Source organism: Agelaius tricolor, unplaced genomic scaffold (assembly GCF_023055355.1).
Source record: "Agelaius tricolor isolate 1412-34295 unplaced genomic scaffold, bAgeTri1.0.p SCAF_1, whole genome shotgun sequence".
In the NCBI taxonomy this organism is placed as follows: Eukaryota; Metazoa; Chordata; class Aves; order Passeriformes; family Icteridae; genus Agelaius; species Agelaius tricolor.
In genome coordinates, this window is record NW_027269261.1 from 23,644,409 (window position 1) to 23,664,483 (window position 20,075).

A 20,075-nucleotide genomic window follows, 5' to 3' on the forward strand; every position below is an offset into this window, starting at 1 on the left:
CCAGGCAGCTGGGGGAGAGCAAGGGCTGACTGCACCCTGTCCTTGCTCACATCCCTCTCCCTCTCTGCACAGGCTGCTCCTTCATTCCCCCACGATGGTTTCTCAACTGCCCCCTCCACAAACTGTTTCATCAGACACGCTTGGTTACCAAGCCCAAAAAATCCCCAAACCCTGGAGAGTAACTCCTGGGGCTGAGGCCATGGAGCATGACTAATGCAGAGCTGAGAAACCCTGGCAGCCTGTGACAGCACAGCTGTAAAGCAATTGTTAATTCTGCTGTTGTTAACAGGAATGCTCCAATTTCTCTCTCATGTGATTCGTCCCATGTTTCCCAATAACTGCTGCAAAACCAACAACCTGCCTCTTCACAGGAGGCAGCTCTCCAGCATGGAAACAGACTGTCCTGAAGTCACCTTTCCCTGCCTCCTCCACATTAATACAGGCAGCAGCAGAAGGCTGGCTCCTATCCTGCAAACACATTTTCAGAGGGAAAAAAAAAAGCCTTTTTGTAATCTTTGAAAGGAGCAACAAAACGTAATAGACCTCTTATCCTGATTGTTTTGCTAGTGAAAAAATGCTCCATTAGAACATGAACTCTTTAGCTGCAAGAACAATTTTCCTACAGAGACAGGTATGTCTTTCTCTTGGTCACCCATTAGTAGGATTTCCTTAGAAATTTCCTGAGGCAGGAGATACTAAGGAGAAATTCTCATCTAACACCTTGACACCAGTTATTTTTACCCTTGGGTTTGAACTTCCCAAAGCTAGGTGCTAATGCTTTGGCACCAGTGTTAGCAGCCAGGGCCTGGAACAGGGAGTCGACTCTCACACTGTGGTACAGCACATTTCCAAAAGAATACAGGATTAGTTGTCAGTGCTCTGAGATCCTCCTAAAACAATGACCAAAAATTGGATTCTTAAGAATGCCATCACCCTCACAAAGGTCTGGTACTGAGGTCAAAATGAAGAGGAAATTGTGTTACATTTGTTTAGTCAAGATGAGTAATTACTCATCATTGGTGCACTCATGTGAAAAAATGGCCACTGACCCTGCAGAGACCGTACACTGTCAAGTAAAAACAGGTAAAATATCATACTTGCTAACACCTTTCTTATTCCATTTGTGTCAGAATTTGAACAAGGGTTGTACAATTTAAAAAAACCCAATCCTTGAGATTCCATTGCTATAACATAGTGTCCCCACACAAATGCATTAGGTTCAGCCACCCCTCTGAAAGCCACATTATCACCAGAAGGACGGGCTCCAAAGTAACTCATTTGGAGCCAGCAGTTGTCCCAGCAAACAAAGCATTTGTATCCATGAACACACATCCAGGATGGGCCAAACTCTGACCTTGGTGCTCATCATCTCCCAGTAACTATCTTTGGCACAAATCTTGGACAAACCCCTGCACCAGGGAATTATTTAAGATGATAAAAAGGGACCTTCACACCAGCACAGAGAAGAGCTCCCCATATCAGCAAACCTGTTTGACCCACTAGCACAGGCTGCTATGCAGAATTCCTGCCTAGGATCAGTGCTGGCTGATGAGGCTCCCTACTAAGGCAAGTAAGAATTTGTCAGGGCACAAAACCCTCCTGCACGAGCTCTCCAAGGCTCTGTGCTAGCAGCTTCGAGCACCTATTGAAGGCAGTGAAGAGGCATTTACACACTGCTTTGGCAATCAGTGAGTTATAATTAGTAATCAACATCAGAAATGTGACACTGGTATATACATATCAAATTTCCAAGTATGCTTGTCTTAGGAACAAACCCAGTAGCTGATAAAAAAATCATGAGGGCCTTAGTCTACAGTCTGGCCTTACTCCCTTAAGGCACTTTGCTTTTAATTTCAGTGTAGGAAGAAAAATACTTGCAGAGTTCAGGCTCTGGCTCAGAACTCTTGCTGCTTCTTTAAACAGGAGCTGCACTGCATCATGTTATCTCCCTAAGCAGCTATCCCACTTTAGCTTCCTCAGAGGTCAGCTCTTATCTCTGCTAAGTACATCCAGTGTAGAAAGGAAATTCCTTAATCCTATTTTGTGCACTTGTTTTCATATGCACAGCCATAATTCTCCCACATCCAGCCTGGGCCATAAAATAAAAATCCTTGATAGCCACTACTGCTCTGTGCTGTACAGGAGACAGATGTCCACCAGGACACCTTTTCTGGGGCTGGCTCTTAATTCTTGTGTGCTACAGCAGAGGTATGTAAAATTAAAAGACATTACTTAAAATGCAAAGCAAGAAACTGCATGGATTTTCATGTCTACAAAATGGTAACTACTGGAGTTCACAGCTTATGAGGAATATAGGAATATGACAAAAATTGGCAGGAAGCACGTGCCTCATTTACTCAAGGAGTATATTTCACTTTGGTGTATTTACTTAAGCCTCCTAGACAAGAACTCCCTCAAAGCTTATTACAGGATGTTTCCTTCTTGCATTGGGGCTGACACAGGGCTCACCTGCCCCTCCTGAGACCAATCTTCCTGCAGCCCCTAGCACGTGCTTACCCAAACAAATCCTTCTAATTTTAACTCCCTTTCAATTAGACTTGGCTTCTGGGAAGGAGAAAAAGAAAAAGGCAGCACCAGGATGCTTCCATGTCCATCTACAACCACCAGGAGAAAAACCAGACAAACCAACCAGACAAAGCAACCACCTGTGGTGCCAGATACCATCCCAGAGGCATTTGCAATCCTCTGATTTTGTACTTATCCCTGGTAAAACTGACCAGCCAGAGGGTCTGCTGGAAATAAGAAGCAGAGATATTTAGGTCTCTCCAGGAAAAACACAAAACCCATAGCTCCTACCCAAGCACATTTAAGGATTCTCACAAGTGTCAACTTGAAGCAAGTCCAACTCTCATTCAGAAACACCTTTGTGCTATAGAGCACATGCCTGCACCTCCCTTGTATATGCTTACAGAATAGTGACTCATTTAATACTTGGGCATTTTTCTTATCCTAGACAAGAAGAAAAACTTCCCCCTGAGAAAAGAAAGTGAGTTTGCTACACCTGAAAATGAAATAGTCCAACCAAAAGCTATTTATCACTGCATGAATCTTTACTGACCCATGAGTTTTTTAATATACATGAAAAATAGCTTCTGGATTGATTTTGTTTCTATACAGAAAACACCTTCTAAGCCCTGCTTTTTTGAATGACACCCTTCATTTCTTGTTGGGCAGAGTACTGAAATACAAAATTTAATACTATACAATTTCAACAGAATATTTAACAAAAGGGAGTAAAAAAGCTTAATACTTTTTTAAAAAGCAATATAAAAATCTGCATTAGGAGTAAAATGCAGGTCCATCCACTCATCCAGTCTGCAGAATCACTTAATCATTTTCTCCTGTAACAAAGAGGTGCACATTCTTCTTGGACTGTAGCATTTGAGCGGTGCGGTCTATGCCAACCACTGCAGCCAATTTCTGAGCATCATACTTGGAGTAGAGCACAGTACAAGTCCAAGTAGCATCCACCCCACTGTCTGTGGCCTTCAGCATATTGCAAATCTCACTGTAGAAGTGGGAGTATGTTGGTAACTCGTAGAAAATGAGGTTCCTAATGCCTTTTATCGTATACCTGTAGCAGAAAAAATAAAAACCAAAACACTTGAGGCAAATTTTACAAAATATGCATGGTAAAACATCAGTCCTCTATCAAGTCTTCCAATTTCCATCAACCTCAATGCACATCAGCTGTAGCTCGACTTTACAAGCCCTGTGTCACAGACTGAAGACTAAACAGAGAAGCGGAATTTAGGGGAAAATCTCACAATGCCAGGCACAATGACTTCCTCTAAAGTACCAACCTCCACCAATTTATGAAGTGGTCAGCCTCTGCAGCCTTGGATTTTAATACAGTGAAGCTTGATCAGACCAAGCCTCATGAAACTTTTCATATTTGCCAACACATCTGCTAACAGAAAGAAATCCTGTTCCATTAGGAACTTGAAAGCAGCTCCAGGCAGGATGTAACAAATTTTCCAAGTGGCCTCAGCTTGCTGTATTGCATTATTGAACAAATTATATACTCCTTCCAAAATTTTATACAATTACTGTGGCACAGATGAACACAAATAAAAGGCCCAATGAATCCCATTTGCAGGCTGTATTATCCTGTCTTGACATCACTGGAACTTGGCAACACTTACCTTCCTGAATAAAGCTCTGCTCATAACAAAATATTGGAAGTCTCTGCAAAGGGACTGCTGACAACAGGCAAGAACTTGAAAGTAAACTTCACAACTCTTACTTCAGTCAAAGAAGTCCTCAGAGGGATCCAACAGATTCAAAAAGCAGCACAGCCCATCTATGACTAAGGTCAAACTCTACCTTCAGAACAGCACACACACACACAACTCATAGGGAAAACTCAGTCCACAACTGTTGTCATCTTATTGCAAAGCTCCCATACCTTCTTGGTGATTTCTCATGGGCAGCTCCTCACAGTACTGACTCCTTCTTCACAGCACAACCAACAAACTCCATCTCTCCTCAACCAGCTAACCCACTCTTTTGTAGCACTCCTCTTCTTATTGGACACAGCTGTGGCATATTAAGGGCAGGCCTGTTCCTAATCTTTGGTGATTGATACAGCTGCAACTCCTCAGGGGTGAGATTGCTTTCTGAACTATTCTCTTACATTCTATCCCTCCAAGCACAACTCACCTTTTGTAGAAGTGGAAACGCTCAGTGAACAATAAGAACTGCTTCTCTCCCTTGAGGAAGAAGCGCCTTGCCCTGCAGACAGCAGCCTTTTTGGTGTATTCACAGATGTGAGTGAAATTCAGGTCCTCTTTCTTGAAGTAGTTGCGAAGGCGCACGTAGTCGAAGTAGGAGGGGACGTAGATGAGCGTGTGGGACATGATGGCGTCACGGTACTCGGGCAGAACTTTGTCAATGAAAAACTGAAACCTCAATTTAAAAAAACAAATATGTTTTAACCAGAGTGAAACTTCAGCTTTCTAATACTGATATGAGCTCAGACAGAAATATCATCAAACAACACACTGCCAAAGATTTTCACTACATTTTTCCTTCTTTTAACTTCACAGGACTTCTACATGTGTAGAAGATAAAAGGCATTACCAGCACTACACAATTGTGGTAGAGATTGGTATTTCTTCCCCAGACTGTATTCTCCAGTGCCTTTGGCAAGGAGAAGGTCAGTATTCCCCTCCACCTGTGCAGAGCCCAGCCTACACCTAAGGACTAATGGAGATGTACTTGTGTGGTGAACCCACAGTGTGCTCTGCAGTACGCTCCACTGAATCTAAAATTGCAGTCATTAGGGCACAGCAAAACAGTCTGAGACACACAGTACCTGCCATCTATCACAGAAGTTACACTGTCAGCTTCTAATCTCCGAAAAACATGAGGAAGCTGGACCACAATGTGGCTGATGGAGCCAGTGAGCGGCACGTTGCGGATGGCCACCTGTGAGAAGGAAGTAGGATGTTCAGGGAAGCAGCATTCCAAAGGCAGGCACAGTGCAGCCAGCTTTTTGCAGCTCACATCTGACAGCACTATTTTTAAGAAAAACAGTGCACAAGGCTGTTTTTAAGAAAGCTCCAATACAAAGCTACAGTCATGATAGACAAACCAGGTCTGTTAAATACTTGATAACTGCTTATGCCCTGTATATTTGAGATGGTCTCCTCAAGTTTTTGCTTTTCCTGTTTCTTTCAAAATACTAACAGTTCATGCAACTTACACAGTAGGAGATAAAAAAAGGGAAGCAGACAAACTCTCCATTTAAAACAGAGTAAGTAAAACAAAATAACTTGAGTCTGTCAAATTAAAAAACCAAAATCTGATTTCTGACATGAAACAGCAGCTACTATGAAAGAAAAATATGAAATAAGCATCACTGCATGAGGAGCAGCTCTTCATGCCTCTGGCACAGAATGTAATATCATGGATTCAGACTGAAACATTTGGGTGAGGGAAGCAACAGGCACACAGTCTTTCAGCAGCTGAGCTACAGAATTTTTCTGCAGGTTGGGTTTTCTCTTCCTCTCCCCCTCCCCTGCAGGCAGCATTCCAGCTGCTCTGTGAACTCACCTGCCCCATGTAATTGAAGCAGTGTTTGTTGAAGACAGAGTTGATCTGGGGGTCCTGGAGGGCACTGAACAGCAGCGTCTGCCGGTAGTACTTGGACCAGTTGTTGAGATTCAGCATCCGCACTCGGGAAAAGTCCACGCCGTGGGAGTCCAGAGGCAGCAGGTTAATGTGCTTCATCAGGTGCTGCACACACAGGTGAAGACACATCACTGCTGACATCCCTGACTGCCTGCAAAAGCCTTAACTGCAGTGGGAAAGAGGGCAGGGACCCGCAAGGCAGCACAGAATATAAGCAAGCAGCATCTCCCAAGACACCGCTGTCTGGAATTTATTGACCACAGCAAGAGCAATTTACTTGACTTCCTGCCACAGAACTGAAAGTTACCATCTCTTTAGTCACTAGGAACAGTAACTTTCTAATCTTCTGGGGCAACTATAATGGACTTGTTTGTACTAAAGTCAATGGGCCCAAGGTTTCTGAGCTAAAAGAAGCCCAAGCACAGCTCAGCTCTCATCAGATTCGGGTAGAGTTTGAAGAAATTCACCACTTTGTACCCTCAGGGAACAATGCCTAGGACTGGCATCCCTGCCACCACTTGGCAGGCAGTTGCACCTAAAGGGAAAAACAGAAAACAGACTCCAAGACTCATTCCTTGGGTATTGTGTAGGCTCATGTGCCCTTTCTGTGACTCCTGAGGGAAGAAGATCATCTGGACTCATCCAAAATGCATACTGACATCATGTAGTCAAAATTTCTGGTCTGGGGAACCTCAGAGGTGTTTTAATGTGGAAAAGAAAACCCTACCATTTCAATCCTGAAAACTTCTATTAGCCAAAAGCCAAAAAGCAGGGGTACTGCTGCAGGCTAGCCACAATCCAAGAGCTCTACTTGCATTAAATGTACAGGAGACCCTTCATACTGTTTAACTCTGGGCATGACCAATGCTTAGTATGTGCAATCAGTAGAGACATGCATCAGCTCCTCTTGCTTTCTGGAGGAACCTGAAATAGGCTGCACAGATTCCTCACATGGCTGCAATCTGACTGAGACACTGGGCAGTCAGACAGCTGGCAAATTTCTCCCAGATGTGATTAAAGAAATCATCATTCTTAATGCTGCAAGATAATTAAAACTGTCCAAAAACACCTTTGATGAAATACACTACTAAAGCACCAAACTAAGTTTTAGAGAGAACATGTACTACTATCCAAAATCTGTAGAAAGAATATTCTTAGTATAAGGAAAATATCAGGGTGGAGGGAGGAAAAGAAATGAACATCCATGTCTAGAATCAAGTCAGTAAAAAACAGCAATACTGCTCACTGCCAAAACTGAGTAACATCAGACCAGCAAGACCCAGCACAGCACAAAAATGAATGGACATATATGAAAAACACAGCACAAAAATGAATACATACGTGGAAAACTCACCAGAACGTGTTCCCAGTTCTGCATCAGGTAAATGTCTGCTTGATCAATGATGAGGATTTCTATTGATGACAGAAAATCAAAGTCTCTTTTCTTCTCCCCCTCTGCACCAATGACAGTCCTGATGCCCAGGGGAGAGGCAATGATGATGTCTGAGGAGTAGAAGGGTGCATAGAGTCTCATGCTCTTCTGCAGGATGGCAACCCCTGTCCAAAAACACCAACAGCAACTTCTCAGTTAACATCAATTATCAACCACATTCCTCCAGGAGGCTCTGGAACAGTAATTTCCCCCATTTCCTCTCTCCACACTGAGGAATATAGCTGGACACAACTAATCTGTCTGAAATTCTCCTTTTCCCAAGAAGTGCTTATCCACCCTACACTCATTTGACAAGCATGTGGAAAATTTTCATGTAGTTTGACAAAGCATTGCTGTATTATTTTTTAAAAGATTTTTCATAATCTGAATGAAAATTTTTAACTGAAACATATTGTTTCTGATTTTCTACTGAACAGGGGAATGAGAACACTGAACAACTTAAGAGAAAAAAAAAAGCAGAAATTATTAAATACTCCTTTCTCCCTGAATCCTGAACTTTGGGTATTACAGTAACTGTCACTTTAATCTGTCATGAAAGATTTGGGGTGGATCTCTTGACTATCAACTGCCTTTATTCACAGGGTTGAAAGATTTGCTACTAAACCTCAAAGGACACGTTTCTTCATGCTACAGTGACTAAAGTCTTGCACCTACACTGCTTCTCACACCACATGTTGCAGGGTACATTCTGAACTATGCATCACCTCTCATGTTCTAGACATGAAAGGGAAGGAATCAGAGGAGTTTGTGTCATAACTACGTGGCATTATTTCCAAAACCCCCAGTTTCCTGGTCTTAAAAATGCAGCTAGTCCAGACACATTCAAACCACCCCCTTCAATCTGCCCAGCAAAGTCTCTCCAACTTCTCTCCCTGTCCATCTGAAGGCAGATAGCATGGCTTCACCTGAAGGCCCTTCCAAGAATTTCAGAAACAGCAGCTGGGACCTCTCCTGCTGTCTATTTCAACCCAAGGATAAAAATGAAAAAAGGAAGGAAAAAAGAAAGGTTCAATTGGTTGAATTTCCAAGAAGAAGATATCACTTGTCACAGCATATACATAGTTTAGAAACATCAAGTCTTTTTTCTGTTTAAAAATGTGAAAGAATGGTGGTTTCAGTAAGGCATAACAAATGTGCTTTAAATTAGATCTTTGTGCAGAAGTAACAGGGTGTGCAGCACAGTAAGAAAGAGAAATTATTCTGTTTCTATAATTTACCTCTGGCAAGTTAACAGCACTGAAAGTTTCTTCAATCATGTCTTAACACTTAGTGGAACAAGCAGAGTGTGGTATGGGAGAGGACTGAAAGGAAAATTATTATGCTACTGAAAGTAAGATGCTCTCAGCCTGAGAGATATTCACTGGGGAAGGAAGAAAGACTGACTGCAACCTGCACACATCTTCCACTGTATCATTACATTTCTTGGGGTGCCAATTTATCTTTCAAGGTGCAGTATTTAAAAGCCTCTCATCTGTCAAGTTAAGTTAGAAAAACTGCCTTCTCATCCTAGCAGCTCCAGCAACCAAGCCACCAGCTAGTTCTATGCATACTGAGTTACTAAACAGCATAAGTTTACAATATTATATGAAACAGTCTCACATTTTCTGCTTGTCCAACACTCCTACTTGCTGGCTACCCATTTGCTTCCATGAAAACCATGGGAAGCACAGCAGAAAACTGCTTTGCTCAGTACTGAGCTTTAATTTTGTTCCAACCATTACACGAGACATTGTGAACAGGCTAATTAAACCCAAAAGATTTTTTTTTTTATAACATGAAAAGATTTTGCTGCATAATCAAGGCTATCTTCAAAATGAGGTGTGGGCAGTCCTGCTAGAATAAAGCTGTCATTGCATTTTAAATGATTATGAACTTGATGTGAAAATAATTATCTCTCTATTTTCTCTTCCTTTTTAAGTTCTGGAAAGGCAAGAAAGATTTTCAGAAAAATCCAGGTTGCCAGGGCAAAACCAGCAGGAATACCACACAGCCTAGAATCTCACCGAACTTCCAGCCCTGATAGCTCTAAGGCAATGGGAAAAATTTGTTATGTAGCAGTTCTGTACAAGCCAAAAATCATCTGTTCAGTAGGTTATTACCAATTCTGAAATGGTCATCAATGTTGCCAGCAAAGACAGCTTCATAATCTTCAGGTCTTTTCAGGTTGGGGGGCTTCTCGTCTGGGTCAGAGCCATATTCCCCTTTGAAGCGCTTTTTATTACTCACATCTATTTTTTTCTTGTCATTCACTTCAAGGAGACTGATGAAAAGATGCACAATGCGCAGAGCACACTCCCTGAAGGGCACTATCATCAGCACCTGTGCAGATCAACAGTGACAGAGAATAACCCATCAAACAGGAACACTCACCATTAAGGGTGCAATAATTAAACTCTGGCTTCGATCTGCCCCCGTGGGGCATCCCAACAATCCAAACAAAACCATTCTGACAAGCAGCAGGGAGGGAAGATACGCTGGGATGCACTGCTCTCAGCCAGCAGCTCAGCCTGGTTGCCCAGCTCACTGAGGGGAACTGATAACTAAGCATGTTTTCCAGGCAAGCAAGAGCTGCTGTGACACAGAGACAGGGTCAAGGGCTGGCTCTTGGATGGGTGGCAATAGTTTCTGCACAGAACTCCAAAATATAAATGGCTAATGGGGGAGTCAACACAGAAACCAGAGATTTGCCAGGCATGCAGCAAACACTGAAACCCAACTCTGGAATTGTTCAACAGGCAGTTGGCACACAGGGAACAGGCTGCCATAGTTGAATCCACCTGGTTATCAACTACAGGATGCTGTGAATCCAGGGAGGATTGGTTTGGGGCCCAAATAGAAAGATCCTTTCATGCAGGCAAGTCCTTACAAGTGCCCAAGGACAAAAGAATTTCTGACATATCTCGCACTGAGTGACAGCCTACACTACCTGCAGTGATACTCAAGATTGATATGGAGGCACCTGTCGGTACTGGCAGATTTAAATATGGAAGCAGGAAAACTTATCAGTCTGTGGTGACAGGGACAAAAAGCCAGATTAAGTCAAACTCATGGTTTGGCACAGAACCAGGTTGGCTAACAACCCTGAGCTCACTGCTTCTCACACAGCATTTTCCCTGGCCATGGAGGACAACTTCCAGGCATGATAAAGGAATGTAGAAAGGCATATGCCCAGAAACACATTCCCTGAGAGAGCAGCAACAGAAATACTTGTGGGTAAACTACGAGGATGTTTGTACAGCCTGAGCAGGCAGCCAGGGTGGGGGTCAGGGAAGCAGAGCTCCCTTACCTTAGGCCTGGTGAGCCCCTGGTCCCTGTGGTCATCGGTGTCGGTGCCTGGCTTTCGATCCCTCCGTCTGGCGTTGTTGCTGAGCACCTGGGCGTTGGCCTTGAGCACATGGTTCAGGGCGTGCAGGCAGTAGGCGTGCCGGATCTCCTCTCCGTTTGTCAGAGCAGATCTTTCCGGGTAGAACAAGTCCCGGTAGGAATTCATGATACAGAAGAGCTCTCTTTGTAACGGGGTAAAAGAGGAATCCGTTGGTTTGTCCGCTGCAGACAGAAACTGCTTATTCACTTTTGGCCAGGTGGATTCCAAAGGCTTGTGGAGATGAAGCTGTTTCACATCAAATTCTTTGTCTGCTTTGAAAGTTTTCTGTTTCTCCAAAGTGGAAGAAAAAACTACTTGACCCAGCCTTGGCCACTGGAAAGAAAATAAGCCAACAACACTGAGGAGTCATATGTACCAAACCTTGCACACTTCAAAGCATATCACCACAGCTGGTGATATCAACTTTAATCAAGTTTGTGAGATTAAGGAAATCATCTTTTCATGATACAGTATTTTTGCTTTTTATTTCAATATGCAATCCCTTTGAGAGTCTGCCAGGATAAATAAAATAAATTTCAGCTTGGTAGATCTGGATGGATCTTGCAATGATGTGTCTGTAACTATTCCCATGCCAGAGGAAACTGAGGAATTTTCTGCCTAACCCACCCAGCAAATCAGTGGCTCAAACCAGGGACGAGATGAGATCCCTGCAGTCCAACTGTGCTTACCAGCTGACCCCAATGAGCACATACTTTAATCAAAGAAGAAAATAAACCCATTAGGGGCTAATCCCAGAAGTTGTGATACAGTTGTTAAATGCAGTCTTGTTGGGTGCCTGTCTGATTTTGAACAGCTATCAGTGTAGTAGGGGAAAACTCTAAACTTTAAGCTTTCTGCCATGCAAATTGTGCCCAGCTGTCACCGTAAAGTAGCTACACCAATTTAAGCAAAGATATATCATGCATTACTTCAGGTGGCACTGGTAATTTTGGCCACCATGTGCCAAAAAAGTAAATTAAATTTCAAAAAAAATCACAGCTTTCTCTCTGACTAACTAACCATTGGATATCTTCCAATGAATGTCACCCAGCATATGGCTGACCAGAATGGGAGGCAAGTCTCCAAAACAAAATCAGATGTGGAAAAGTTATGAAGCAAAGGTTTGTCTAAAAATGACTATTTTGAAAGCCAATATTCTTTGAGTGGTTTTCTGGTAATGTAATCCACGTATTATTGCCAGAATTAAGTAATAAAGTAATGTAAGCAATAAATTCCCCTTCACTGGCATGTAAATGTGTACAGGGACAGAGCCATCCTGAACCAAGAATGTGAAAATGCATCACAAGTACCTTTAAAAGTGCATATGGTCACCTCAGAAGTTCAGCTGCAGAGCACACCCCTGGCATTGTGCTGTCACCACTCAGAAAGGAGCCCTGTTTCCACCCTTTGTCAAGGTTTTGGTACTACAGCTTAAAGTCTAAAGCTGTGTGTTTCAGGTGTGTCAGCAGATGCCCCCAAGAACAGAAGACTTCATGTTTCAACTCTTGCTCAGCAGCAAATGAAGAAGAAAACAGTTCAACAACAACACAGTGAAAAAAAAATCTCGATAATTCTCGTGTCAGCAGCTAATAATAACAACTGTGATCTACTTCACCTAAATAAAAAAGGATTATTTTGATCCAGGCATCTTTAGGAATGATGGATGACTACAGAAAATTATTACCTGACTTTGACTTGAAGTTTTAGGAAGTGTAGACATTTTCTCTATTTCCTTTTCTTCAAGTTCTTTGTCCATGTGCTGCTTAAATGGATCTATTTACAGTAACAACAAAAAAATAGCCTGAGAACTATTGCAGTTAATAGTAGAATCAAGTTGCAGAATGGATTTGCAAATGAGATGAACAGTCTCCATGCTGGCCAACACCACAATTAAAACTAGTTATTTCAAAGCACTTGGAGATGAGAGAAAGGATGTCAAATTCTCTCTGCAAAGAACAGAGAGAACAGATTTGACAGATTGCTTTTAAAAAAGAAAAAGAAGCACTTATGGAAGTACTAGAATTTTCAAGCACTAATCAAACGTTAGACAGGAAAATGGAAAACAGTGGCAATTTTTTGCCTTAAGCTCTGGCACGTCCATTGCCTGCAGGTGAAAAAGGCTGTCGATAGTAAAGTCCCAAGTGAACTTGCTAACCTTCCTAATTTACAAACAGTTCTGCCCAGTGATATGAACACAGTCTGTAATAAAGCAGAGAAATATTAGGCGAGTTTTGGAGATGGGGGGCAAAAATTGCCTTGAGTGAGAAAAAGTCTGATTTATCTAATCAGCATTTCTTTTTGGAAAGGAAAAGAGAGGCAAAGAACTGTTAAATCACATTATACTCAAAGACACTGGCATGCACAAAGTCACATGCAAAGTTAATTGTGAAAGCCAAGCCCTGTATCCTGCTTGCAGAACAGGAGCATTCACTGCATAAAGAAAACTAATTAGGGAACACTGGTGCTTGCCAGCAAATATCCAGCCCACACACAAGTTACCCGGGCAAAAGTCAAGACATTTACTGATGATGACAATGAAAAAAATTTGAGAAAATCTTTCTAGAAATGGAAATTAACTGGGTATCATTTAATTGTACTGCAGGGTCTCTCCTCAGTTGAGTTTTATGGATTCCAACATTTTCCCAATAAAGTAGAAGGAGTAATGGGGTGCATTTTCAGGAATTTTAGTGACTCCGGGACCAGAGTAGAAATTAATCCTCTTTCTGCTGTCTTAGGTAATTCATTTTCTGTAATAGATTATAAAGACACTTCCAAGCTGCAAGAACCCACTGAGAAGTAGTGCATCATTTATAGGTGGAACAAAGCTGTTAGGGTACTTAGCATGCAGTTGGAGAGCTACTGTTCTCATTAAAATGCAATGCCAGCAGCCTAAGTCATATTCTCATGGTAACAAGAACGAGCTGTTTTTTCTATCACATGGCCCTTTGATGCTTCCACACATTTCATGTATCACCCAGGCTGCCTCCCAGATCTAATGTCAGCTGCTGCTCCAAGATGACAAGCCAGCATCACTAGGGATGCTACAAACATATTTCTCTCTCTCAAACTATGCCATCTGATATTAAAGGCACAGAGCATTAAATATGAGCAGAAGCTGTGCGAGCGCCAGTGCGTGCCCTGTCGCTGAAGGATCACACACCGGTGCAACACAGTTATTTTGTTACATATGGTGGGACAACTCCAACACTGGAGCTTCAGATGCGTCCATCAGTGCACTGAGATTCTGGGATACACCCTTAAAAGACACTACATGTGCTCTGCTGATGCTTCACTCTCTCCTGATCCTGGTGCAGTCAGACTCCTCTGCATAACCTTCAAAATTCTGAGAGCGCTGAGCATTTGTCTAAATTACTGTGGCTGCTCCAAGCTTCTCAGAATCTGACCTCTAACTCCACTGAGATGTGAAGGAGGCCCTCACAGGTCAGCTTTGTGATTATCTGCTGTGCTGTTTGTGCCAAGAACATCTTCCACAGTCAAGTGCAGGCTTGCAGAGCTTTTTGTATTACAGTGGCTTTTAAAACTACTATTAAAGCAGCAGAACAAGATAACACCCTCCACACACTTTTCTAGTTCCTGATACTTTAAGCTTTACCAGTCATAGCAGAAACCCCACATGAATCCCAGTCCCCAGGGGCTACAGAGAACAAATGGTTCAGCTACACATCTGCATTAGTGTTAAGGGTCCCTTATGTAACCAGCTGACATGTGGGCAGCATGAATAATGTAGTGGAAGAACTTAGAAGCTGTACAGCCCATCGCTAGGGTGTTGCACAATTTAAACATGTTTACAGATACTCCTCTAAAGGCAGATCCTTAAACACAAACACACAGTTTTTTTACCTTCTGGAAGAGCTTGTGAAGAACTGCTGTCTCTCCTATCTGCATTGCAATCTCCACTCTCCTCTTCCATGAAATTGGTTTCCAAGCTAAATTCAGATTCGTGTTTCACATCAGTAAACTCCTCAATTACTCCATGACATGGGTCACAAGAGGTATCTGTGCCATCAGCCTGTTCCTGGCTGAGCATCTGCTCTGCTGTGTCTGTGGCTGTCAATTGTTAGAAAGAAACAGGTTATTCTCTCCTGGAAAAGTTACTGTCTGTAGATGTTGTTCCCCTTGAGTTACTGATTTTCTTCTCACAAAACCGTATCAAAAAAGCAGGCTTTGTATTCTACCATAAAGATGACGTTTGGCTAGCATGCCAAATGTTACATAACACAAAACGTGGTCCCCCCAGACAAAATTAAAGAAGTAACCAGTTTGGGGAATTTAACTTTTAGTTTCTGAACACCTAAATAACTGGAAATGATTAAAGGTTGACTCCTCTCTCCCAGCATTTCTTTGCAGATTTCATGAATGAGGACACCTTGCCGTAAAGGCGGAGGTTTCCTTCCAATTTCCATATTCTTTCCCATGCTGTGAGGCAAACCTTTCCCTCCTCTCGGTGGCACAGCCAAGCCAGATGCTGCTTGAGGGAACAGCTTGTGTCTCCCATGAGTGGGTGAGAACCCCTGGTCTGCTGCTCCATGTGGATTTCCTCTGTGCTGCCGCACAAACAACATCTGAGGAAGCAGCAGCAGGCTGTCTGGCACAAAATGAGCACAGCTACCCTTTCCCCTGCTAAATCCTTCAGCAGCTGCTGCTCCCACCCACACAGAGCCAATGGAGCAACAGAGTCTCCAAGGCAGAAGAGCACCCAGCCAACAAGACAGTCTACATCAGGATCTCGGCTAAAAACATGCGTTAGTCAAACAACGTTCACCAGAGAAGCATGGGAAAAGACAAATTACCTTCTTCCTCCTCTGGAACATCATTCTTATCTTCTATGCCTTCCTCTGCTTCTCCAGTATCCTGGGACCCTTCACTGCCCATTTCTGCCTCACTTTCCTCAGCTTCTTCAGATTCACTTTCATCTTCCTCTTCCTCACTCTCAGACTCAGGCGAGGTCTTCAGGGTAGCCAGGAGCTTATGATATCCAGAGACCTGCTCCACTTCAGTCTCTGAATCACTTTCTTTACTTGATTTATCAGAATCATCAGACTGGAAAGGAAGACACGAGTGTAAACAGCAACAACAGTAACAGCCTATAAAGCAGCAGGCAAATACCCTTACTTCTACTTGCACTATTATGTTTCCCCTCTCATATTAAACCTTACATAGATGCAATGGAATTTTTCAAAACCCAGCATTTTATGCCAATAACTATATTGGACACCTCCATTTAGGTTTTGAAAGCATCTTGGGAGACAGACTGAAGTGCCTCTTTCTGCACCAATTTGACTTGGAGCATCACAAAACCCAGTTCTTTCAGTCTCAGCTGAGTGAGGACATTTGATCTCCACAGACAAAGCATTTACTGAACCAGCATCAAATTCTTCTAAGAAAACCACACAGGGATTGAAAATTGTAGAAAGGCACCCATACAAGGGACAGAGCATGCTGGAAATGCTTCTGGCTGTCAAGAAGGTAGGTGAAATAGCTGTCAGTGGGCAGTGGCTCCCTGGGGAGTTGCTCAGGTTTGGTTCAGCTGTACAGCTCTACACTTCAAGCAAGCCAGACTTGAGCCAGTTCTGTTCTGTCCTTGCACAAACCAGTGTCTGGATTATAGCCAAAACTATAGTGAAACCATGAGTATCAACACAACATTAACTCCTTTCTTAGTTTCTTTTAGCCCCAAAAGGAAAAAAAATCAGTAAATACTACATTAATGCACAAAATTGCTAAAGGAAACAAATTAAACAGAGTAATTAATTTTTCCAAATTAAAACTTTGAAGTCTTTTCTTAATCTGATGATAAAGGAGGCTACCAAATCCTGACTGAAAGAAAAATAAAGCACTGGCAATCTGAAGAAGGAGTATTAACATATTTCTTTGCTCAACAGAGAACAAAGTCTCCTAACTCATGCAACACTAAGTTTACCAACATTATTAAATTAATTTAGAGCGTGATCTAATTTTCACTGTGACTAAAACACAAAAGTTAAGAACTGCTGTTATTTCCTGCTGCTTCTGCCCTCTGATGGCATTACAGTTTAGAAGCAGACATTACAGAGAACAATTCAGATCCACACAAAAATCACATTCATCTTTTTTTCCTTAATACTGGTTTTCTAAGTGGAACAACTTAATCAGCCTGAAAAAGCTGGAAACATGAAATGCTAAGCTTTTGACTTCACGAAACTACACAAAGATAAAAGTAAAGAAGGAATAAAAATACATTACCAGTTCACATGTTTGAGTTTCTTCTGGTCTTCCAGAAACCCTGAAAAGAAAGCACTAACATACCTTACTCTGCCAATAATGTTACACATAGGATGAAAAAAATGAGGGGAAGAGTGATTTGATCAGTTACGCAAGTTTAAAGTAAAAGAAAGCTTAAAACCCAACTATCACACATGTCTCCCTAAGAAAACAGACTGGGCATTTGCCTTTAAGGTAAACCTTAAGGGTCACCCTCTTAGGTGATATGACTCTCTGTACATGAAGCCTAAGTGCTCAGGCATTACAACTGATCAATAAAAATTTTGAAATAAAATCCAGCTTTAATCAGAAGATGAGGTCTCAAAAGGAATTAAAAGCACCTAGCTACAAGGGTAGTTTGTAAAAAAGTTAACCAGAGACAGAGACTACTTCTAGCGTTAAATATTGGTCTGTGAAGAGGGAAACAGACACAAACTAAAGGAAAACCAGGATTAACCAGTGTTGGGACTGCAATTCTTCAAAGAAACCACTGTGCAAGCTGGGCTTAAACTAACCTCAATTCCCTCAAAAAGATACAGTCCTGTGTGGGACTGAGCATCACTGTACAGGGTGACACACAGACCTTAACTCTGCGTGCCTGCTCCTCCAGGCTTTACAGCAGCAGCACAGAGCAAGCACAGAGCACCGGGACTAAGCAGCTCTCGCCTCAGAAGTTCACACGTGGGTACAAAGGGAAGGCGGTCATTTTGACAGACGGGCATCCCGCCGAGGAGGGAATGGCTTCTGTCACACACATCTTCGCTACTCTATTTTCATACCCTTTCCGAGATCAGAAAAGAGCACGGAGTGAACAGTGGGAAAGCCGGAACCCTGACAAGCCAAGAGACCGGCCTGGTATCAAAATGGGAGCCCCCTCGCACTCCTCAGCTTCCCCACTCCTGGCGGCAGCCTCCGGCCTGCACCACAAGAGTGTGCATTTGTTGCAAGAAAATCCGAGCCGACGTTTCCTGCTTTCCGTTCTGCTTTCGAGATTCCCGGCTCGCGAGCAGCAGTGCTCCATGCAGCTGCAGCCCCTCTCCTTCCCTCGGAGCCCAGGGCCGGCCTGAGCGGGAGCGGCGGCGGCCGCCCGGGCCGGCCCGGGCTGAGCGGGGCCCCTCGGCCCTGCACCGGCACCGAACCGCGGGCAAGGGCCTGGCCTGCCCAGCCCGGCACTCACTTGTCATAGAACGGGTGCTCCTCGCCGAACTCCCGCAGGTGTTTCTTCTGCTTCTTGCTCAGGCTGCGCACCAGCTCCCGCCTGGCTCGCCGCTTGCCCATGCCGGCCCGGCCCGGCCCGCTCCACGTGGGTGCCCGGCGCGCCGCGCTGTCGCACGGCGGGGCGGTGCCCGCAGCCCGGCGCCGCCCGGTGATGCCGGGGAGGGCGTCGCACCCTGGGAAGGCGGGGCCGCGGGCGGCTGGAAGGAGAGGCAGAGGGGGGTGAGCTCAGGGGCCGAGCCTCGCCCCGCCGGCGGCGGCCAGCGTGCCGTGCGGGGAGCGGGCGCGCATTTGTTCCTGCGATCCGCTCTGGGGAACGCAAAGTACCGGCAGGGAACGCTTGTCTCAGACGGTGCCCAAATTCAAGCCCGTCCCGACGCTGCGGCCCGCCGCGACCCCGAGCTTGGTGCGGGCCGTGACGCGTTTCCGCTGCCGGAGCCGCGGTGCGGCCGGCGAGCGGCGTGATGGCAGCGGGGCGGGCAGCGCACAGCCGCAGCCCGGCGCTGCTCGGGCTCACGGAGCGCAGGCAGACACTACTGGAGCTACCGCACTTCCTCCAACTGACCCGTCATCTGCAGTACTAACAGCTACACATCTTCTGGGAAAACTTTTACAATCATGCTAGAGGAAGAGACCCAACACAAGTCCTTAATACTCAGGCTTCCTTATTCTAAAAGCAATCAAAAGCTCCAAATGAAACTCCTCCGAAATCTAGCTCTTCTAACATGTCACTGCTGAATCTTACTGAGCGTTGTTTAAGCGTGCTTTACTGCACATGGAGACAATTTTTCAGAAACAACCATAAATTGTGTCAAATACACTAAATTAATTTTCAGTTCTTTGCATTAGAAGTTCTTTATATCCCCGTGTTTCTGTATGACCTAGCTGAAACTCCTCTAATCTTTAGTAACAAACGGCTATAAATGTTGTAATTTGCAAAACACACACAATAGGTTTCAGTTTGTCTCTGGGAGTACAAGAACTAAGTGAGAGCAACATAATTCCAAATAGGATGGAGGCATGGAATATTTTAGGGAAAAAGAACATTTAGCATTTGGACTGTAGCTTCTTGACTATCTTGACCTGAGGGCACCCATGGATTTGACTGAAGCAAGCAAGCACATTTAACTGCACTTCAGTTACACAGAAGCCTCCAGGAGTTACTCCTGCATGTTGTTAATCCCATGGTCAGTCCCTTCAATAAACCCCTCTGGCCTGGGGGAAGTTGTCTTAATCCACACCATTCCACCGACCTGCTTTACCCAGTACCCCACAGCACACAGACAGCAGCAGCAGCAGTTGGTTGTGCCCAGCAGCAGAAATTCCCTTGGCAGGTTCTGTCAAAGCTAACATGTTATGTAACAACACTAAAATAAACGACTTCAAACTAGCAGGGTTTTTGGTGAAGTTGGCAGTCATGCTCTGTAAGAGGAAAAATATTGCAAATCAATCTCACTTCTGTCAGGAATGTGAAAAAGGCAGTATATTTTTATGTTGCAAAATTGTTTCTTGTTGACTTACAGTTTGGCATTGGGAGACAGCAGAAGAGCAGGAGTCTGTTCAGAGCTGAATCAGGAGAGCTCAGGAACTCTTTGGGGATTGCATTCTTGTGTATTAAAAAGGGAA

The 20,075-nt window shown here is 43.8% G+C and overlaps 1 protein-coding gene across 1 annotated transcript; it reads right to left on the reverse strand.

Moving 5' to 3' along the window:
* Window positions 1-3,050: 3,050 nt before the first annotated feature.
* UTP25 (UTP25 small subunit processome component) lies at window positions 3,051-18,845 on the reverse strand. The gene is made up of 12 exons (XM_071426865.1): window positions 18,412-18,845; window positions 17,217-17,256; window positions 15,785-16,034; window positions 14,835-15,041; window positions 12,658-12,746; window positions 10,896-11,306; window positions 9,709-9,928; window positions 7,511-7,713; window positions 6,079-6,261; window positions 5,339-5,451; window positions 4,684-4,929; window positions 3,051-3,595 (listed from the first exon to the last, which is right to left on the reverse strand). The coding sequence occupies exons 1-12, from the start codon at window positions 18,510-18,512 to the stop codon at window positions 3,349-3,351; spliced, it is 2,310 nt and encodes a 769-aa protein (XP_071282966.1). The 5' UTR covers window positions 18,513-18,845; the 3' UTR covers window positions 3,051-3,348.
* Between the last annotated feature and the right edge of the window lie 1,230 nt (window positions 18,846-20,075).